General features: G+C 35.4%; 1 protein-coding gene across 1 annotated transcript; it reads left to right on the plus strand.

Annotated features, from left to right (window-relative positions):
* The first annotated feature begins 303 nt into the window (after positions 1-303).
* LOC134844805 (protein arginine N-methyltransferase 9-like) lies at positions 304-5,956 on the plus strand. The gene is made up of 6 exons (XM_063861620.1): positions 304-1,282; positions 1,479-1,677; positions 2,606-2,872; positions 3,104-3,229; positions 4,043-4,106; positions 4,314-5,956. Exons 1-6 carry the CDS (start codon positions 1,059-1,061, stop codon positions 5,954-5,956), a joined length of 2,523 nt encoding a protein of 840 aa, XP_063717690.1. The 5' UTR covers positions 304-1,058.
* The last annotated feature ends 1,192 nt before the right edge of the window (positions 5,957-7,148 follow it).

Consider the following 7,148-nt stretch of genomic DNA (forward strand, 5'->3'; position numbering starts at 1 on the left):
GAGATTCAGCGGTAAAATAAAATTTAAAGCTGTTAATTTAATTTTTCAAGCAATTCGAAATTAAGTAAATTGAAGTTTTTAAGTAGTTCAAATTTAAAAAAAAATTTTGTTTTTGCGGCAAGCAATTTAAAATAAAAAACATGTTTCATATTTTCTATTTTGAAATGAGTTTTCTTGCCTTGTTCTAAATTTTTTTTTAAACGCTCTTGAAAATGTGAGATATATGCACTTATGATTTCTACAATAGCGACTAATTAAATCAAGAGATAAATGTTTCTGCATGGTGCTGTAATTTGTGCTAGCTTAAATTATGCGTTAAAAATTGAGATACAGACTTTTTAGGCTAGCAGCTTGGTTAACAAAATCAGTTGAATCATTTGATAGCTTGGTTTATAATAAGTTCAGACTTCTTAGCTTCTGTGCCACACCTGATCCAGAGGAAGCGACTACGCCTGGGACAACAAAATTGGTCAGGATTTTTTTTTCAAAAAACAAATATAACGTTTCAAAAATTGTCGTCCTTTTGTTTGTCTGTTTGTTTTGTCAGCTTAGATGACATATCACGGCTGTGTCTTGTGCTGTAAACAATTTCTTTTTAATCGAAAGTTTTGATTGTAATTTGTGAGTTGACTTCGTCTGATTTTTTGTAATTTCCTTTTTTTAGGTTAAAATTTTCATTTGACCTCAATTGATTCGGCTAATGTTGGAGCGAATCAGTGACCTAATTTTGCGTCATATAAAGAAAATTATTATTTTTATCCTCTTATGTTTTTCCGGAGGAGGGGCGTGTTTGAGTTTCAAAGTGTCATGTTTTCCTAAATTTGTGTTGTAGCTCAACTGGAGTTTACATAACATTTGTCCGCTGAGTATTTATCTTACGCTAGAAATATCACCAAAGCGAGACCGTTTGAGTAGTCAGAGGAGTCGCGAATTCATGAGGGGGCGTCTCCCCTGAAAACGCTACTGGTTTAACTTATTTCGGTCGCTTGGTTTCAAAAGGTCTTCAAATTTAGCTGAGCTCTTTTCTTCTAGTATACCTGCCTTTGTTTTCTGTTCGAATGTGTTCATCTAACTTCACGAGCTTAAAAAGTGTTGATGAAGGATCAAATGGGCAAGAAGAAAACGAAGAACAGACGCCTCCTTCTGAGTCGGAAGAAGATTCAGAGATGAGTTCGGAAGAGGATGAGCAGAACCCGGATGAGCTAATGAGAGAAGCGGAAACACGTGATTCGACCTCAGTTTACAAAGAGTTGATTGGTCGAGCTCGATCTGCACTGAACAGGTAAAAGGAGGCTGAACAATTTTATCAGAAAATGTTGATGGCCTGAGTTTACTGGATTTTTGAGTGCAATTGAATGATCCGGTGATTTAGTGGTTTTAGAACTAGTTCTGCTGAGCGTTAAATACAGACGTTGTTCAATTTTTTCATTTGTTTTATCTGCAATTAATGTTTGAGGCTTTCACTGTTACCTGTTTAGCAACCAGTTTGATGCGAGTTTCTCTTGGTACTGTGTGGCCTTGGACTCTTGTCAAATACCATCATCATCCTCGTCATCAACATCTGTTGCTCCTGCAGATGATGAAGTCGAGGATGAGTTTTCAACAGTGACCAGTTGTTTTGGTAAACTACTCTGCCACGATGACCGAACAGACCACGCTCTACAATGTCTCAGAAAGGTGGGGGGAAACTGGCCTTAGAGTTCAAGTGGCGAAAATTATGTTTTGCTTAGACTTAAATAGTCAGTTTCCTCGCGATTATTTATTCCTCGCGAGAGCAAGTGTCTTGTAATCGAGAACTAGACTTTTTTCCTGTAAACATCTTTCCTTCTAGGCTATTTCCCAGTATGAATGAATTTGAAAATTTTTCCGGTAAAAATTGAATTGTCCGAGTTTTGTTTGTCTGCTCAAGTTTTTTTGGCGTAGTTTGCCTCATCATTTATTTTGCTCAGCTGATGTCTGCTCAAACATTGCCGGCTTTGTTTCCGCTTCGTAAGTTTTATTCCGTTGCTAATTTAATATTCAAGTGTTTTGTTTCGCATGTTTTCCTTGAATGAATTTTTATCGAGGCAAACGAAAATTTGGTAGACCTAGTTTTTTTCAATCTTTTTCATTTTTGTTCGACTTTTTATGTTTTTTAAGTGCGTGTTGTACCGTAAGTGATGCGATGCTCGGCTTCGCTCCTGTGTTTAATCTTTGATATGTATTCTCAGCTGTTATTAGAAATAACGGTTTCTGATAGTCTGGAATGAGAATAGATAACAACTAGAGATTCAGACAAATCTGTATGACTGCCATTACATATACGGGTACTTCAAGAGGTGTCTTCACACAAGTATGAGAACTCATGCTGCAACGTCATAGATCTTATGCCCTTAACTCGCGCGGCCTTTAATACGAAAGTCTTTGACTCGAATACCACTTCGATCACTGTTGAAGGGGTCCCAGTGTCACCTCAAAGGGGGACCGGACCGACCGGGTACGGAAAAGTGGATGTTATATATCCACCCCACTGAAGAAAGGCCCAAGATGATTAGGTGGAAGTAAAAACAATAAGCTTTTAAACGCTACGTACATTTTCTGTTCTCATAGCTGTGAAAGTTTTCAGGCACTATCATTGTTCCCCAACAATACGAGACTCAACCTAGAATGTGGGAAGCTCCTTCTCTCAAACTTCGATGACAAAGAAGGTGCCTTCAAACTCATCTGGAAATGCTGTACTTTGAATGATAGTGGAACCTCAGAACCAGAAGAAGTAACAGAACTGAGAAGAGAAGCGGTTGACTTGATTAGAAATAATTTCATTGATCAGTGGTTCTTCCGAATGCTGAATGACAAGCGAAGGAATTTGACTTACAAATTAGCCATCAAACAAGTAATTATGATGTTAGCTATATTCTTTTTAATGTATTTTTTCTTTCATTCAAGTAATAGCTATATCTAGTAAGGAATCAAAGAAAATCGAAGATTTTTTAATAATAAAATATCTTGGTGATAAAGATCTTTTTTTGAGAAAAGTTTGCTATATATTTCTTGACTTATAAAATCATTCCTTACACGAACACGCTGATTCTTTTCACATTCTTGATTCAATATACACGTTTAGGTGTTTGACAAATCTAATGGAGCGTCTGACAAAGTAGTTTTCGACTTGGGATCCGGGACAGGACTTTTAGCTGCATACTGTGTTCTTGCGGGGTTCAAAAACATCGTTGCGTGCGAAAAGTCACAGGTTTGTTTTGGAAGGGGTTCCTTGAGCAGAATGGTCTAAGATCAGAAAAGGGTCTAAGGGCAGAAAAAGAACAATTTTGATTTATACGGTCTAATCAATGCTGACATTCTCATTTTCTTTAAAATACAAATTTAACTTCTGGATACTAGTTACTATTGGTACATTCTATATATTGAACGGAAACCATTTTATGTATAATTATAGAGTTCCGATTATAATTTTCTGCTGATGATTTTTCGGCTTCAAGGTTGTCGACGTAAGCTCTGTCGGTTTAGTTTCCAAATCCTGTAGTCCTCTTTGCATAAAATACATATATAGCTATGGTGGATCCTATGTGGGCGAGACATGCAGTTTTGTACAAAATGATCAGCTTGCAGTTGAGTTTCAGCTTATTGGCTGTCGGCTATAATTCTGTCGGCCTATTTACCGATTTTTTTCCTTAAAATGTCTGGTAGTACCTTTGAGATCGATAACACTCATAGCACCAATATTTGAATGCCCAAAGTCAACCGCACTAGGACCTCTTTGAAAACTTTTAATTTATTAAAACATGAAACAAAATACTTTTTTAAAGTGTTCCACAGTTGTCGTATCGCAAGTAGTTCGAAGCTCAGTTTCGCTTGTGTTTATTTTCTTTATAATATTAACGATTCTTATGCTGTTTTTATCGATAAGACCGTATAATTATGCCGTTCTGCTCTTGGGCCCTTTCTGCTCTTAGACACCATTATGCTCATTGACCAGCCTCCGTGTGTTTTCTGGATTAAAAAGTATGATTTTGTGGTTTCCTTCAGTTGTGCTTTTTTGTTTCAGCTAATGGGTGCTATGTCAAGAGAAGTTCTAAACCAATTTCAGTCAGGAGAATTAAATATTTCAGGTATATTGTTTAAAGATTCTGAAATCTTTTTTCTTCGAAAATTTGATTCAAGCTAATCTGATAACTCGCTAATCATAATCTCGCCTGACAAGCTTATCTAAAAAAAGCCGTGAATTGATTTATAGAAGATAATTGTAAATGTTTTGAAGTCTTCAAAATTTTAAACAGGTCACTTCTTAACTTATTAGTTCGTCTTTTTGTTTCAAGTCGTGTGTGGTCTGGCTGAACAACTTTGTGTGAACTCCGAGTCTCTCCCTCATTCTCAAATTGACATGATTGTCACCGAAATATTCGATTGTGCTTTTTTCGGTGAACACGTATTACCAATCATGCACAAAACTTTGAATAGTTTACTATCCCAACAGTCGAAAACAATAGAGGAAATTGACTGTGTTCCAAGAAGAGCTGTTGTTTATGCGGTACCCATTGAAAGTGATATCGTGCGACGATCCTTTTATTTCCGAAACGATATTTTGGATGAAGTGAAGCTGCCGTTTGTATGTTTTGGACGAAAGGACTCAGCTACTTACGAGAATGTTATGTTAAGCTCCAATTCTAGTAGTTATAAGTTGCTATCGAGAGCGGTAGAAATATTCGAAATTGATTTTAAGAAACTTGCAGACTCTAATTATTTAGAAGAATTTGAAAAGCCCAAAAAGCTATCTTTTCAAATTGAAAATAATGGATATTTTGATGCAATTATGGTTTATTTCGACTTGCTTCTAAGCGAGGATTTCCAAATAACGACAAACCCAAGTGATGATCAATGTTGCAAATGTTGGGGTCAAGCTATTTTTCCTGCGAGTGTTAATTCTAGAATCATACGTTCAAACGAATCCTTGGAGTTCGTGGTTGAAGTAGATAATTTGACCGATTTATCTATTCGAACAATTGAATTTGGAAATTTTATTTCAACTAACAACGAAATAATTTGGACAGAAGACTCGTCTTTTATTTCGTGTCTGAACAATTCTGTTTGTTACTTCCATTATTTGGATCATATTTTGAAAAACAAATTCGATCAATGTAACGAAAACCAGGATAACGCCGTTTTAGTAGTTCTCTCAGAACCGAGTTTGGTACCGGTTTATTTGATTCTTTCTTCCAGCGTCTCCAAAGTCATTATTTATTTGAAGGGATTTCATCAGTCTACTTTGAAAGATTTCTCAAAGTTTGTGAGCTTCGTTCGAGAAAAGAAAAATGTATCTAACGATTGTCTTAAAGTTGTAGAATCATTTAACGGAGTTGAGTCTCTGAGTTATCGGTTGGCTTATTTTGACTTAGTTTCAAGAAGTGGGAAATTAAATCAAGATGTTCTGCAAACTTATGTTGACCTGAAAACCATTTTGAAAAGTTCAGATTTTATTCCCCGAAAGTTGAATGTTTACTGCCGAGTTATTGAATCTGAAGAACTACTCGGTAACAATGAATTATTAAAAGATTTGCATGTTTGCGGAGTTCAAATGAAACCATATCTTGAAATGTTCAGAAAATCTTTGTTTCAAAATATAGATTTGCAATTTGTTAGCCACAAATATATTTCTGCAGCCTTTGAAAAAGCGGAGTCTTTTGATTTGAGTTATTTGAACAGTTTTGATGATTTGACCTTGAAATACAAAGCAAAAAACGTAAAATATGAAGATGGTTTGTCGCCTATACTGTTATTGTCATATGGAATCCAGTTTTCTTCCGCGGAAAAGGATGAATTGCAAACACATGATGATCATTTGGATTTCAAATTATGCGGAGTTGTGCTTGCTGAAAACAGCACCAATTATACATCACAAAAACTTGAAAACTTCACTTTTTGTATGAACGGTGGGATGTTTGAGCTAATCAGTAGCATTTAAAATAATTCTGAGTTTAATTTTTGCAGTCAAATCTTTTGTAAAAAAGTGAAGAGAGAGACGCCTAGGGAAAGACAAGAAGACAAAGCACTTGCCCTAGGATTGGCAGATAAATGTCTAAAAAACCTCGAAACAGTACACGCATATTGATGAGACTCCGGTCTCTCGACTTTTACGAGGAATTTATAACCCCCGAATTGCCACGACACAGCAATCTATTGGAAAATAGCAAAAAATCTATTGGTTCTACAGTTTCAATACAACTCAGTTTTGCTCTAAAATGGCGCAAATGCTTCAATAATTCTTTGAATACTCTTTCGAACGCTCTCTAGGATGTATCTTCAATTTAAAACATAAATTTGAATAACAAAAATTGTTTAAGTTGATTTTGGGACCTTTAACGAGCATGTTTATGGTGAAATACATAAAAAACGTAAAGTTATGTTGAGGTGTCAATGTGCAGTAATTTTAAGGGCATGCCAAACGTATGTAAAATTTTGAAAAATTGAAAGATTGGCATCTTTTCTCAAATGTTTCCTCGGTGAAACATTTGCGAAAGCTATTTGGGTTGTTCCGAGGAAACTCGGAAAATGATTAAACATAGGCTTATTATTACCCTTATTTTCTATTACTCCAACATGATATATCAACGATGGCGCGAAGGGAAAACATTCTCAAAAGCCTTGAAGAAAAGAGTCTCAGATTCATAGCGATGATAAATGATGAAAAAACGTACCAGTTTTGGAGTTTTTTTATTCAGGTTAATTTCGTTAAGAGCTTTTGTCGTAAAAGTTTCGATTTATCAGTTTTTTAATTTGTCGGGAACTATATTAATGTCTTGATTGCAAAAACTCACCCCCTATTTTTGCCGTTAAGTTAGCAGATTTAGAAAAATTTCCGAATTTTTGTTCATGAAAGTGTAAGCGTCAAATTACTATCTACTAAGTTTTTTCTACCTAATCCAATTGTGTTGAAATTTTATATACACAGACTACTAAAATCAACACATTCTGTCTCCCTCTACACTACTTGGTGAAGCACTGGCTACATCTCAAATTTACTTTAATTTTTTTTCTGAATGATAAGGGGCAACAAAACAGGTTTTCTACAATTGTTCTTTAGCTGTTTACATAGCGTATCGGAAGTGGATCTTCAAAAAATTGTATCAGCAAGCTCTTGAAACTTTAAATCTTTT

Source organism: Symsagittifera roscoffensis, chromosome 4 (assembly GCF_963678635.1).
Source record: "Symsagittifera roscoffensis chromosome 4, txSymRosc1.1, whole genome shotgun sequence".
NCBI lineage: Eukaryota > Metazoa > Xenacoelomorpha > Acoela > Convolutidae > Symsagittifera > Symsagittifera roscoffensis.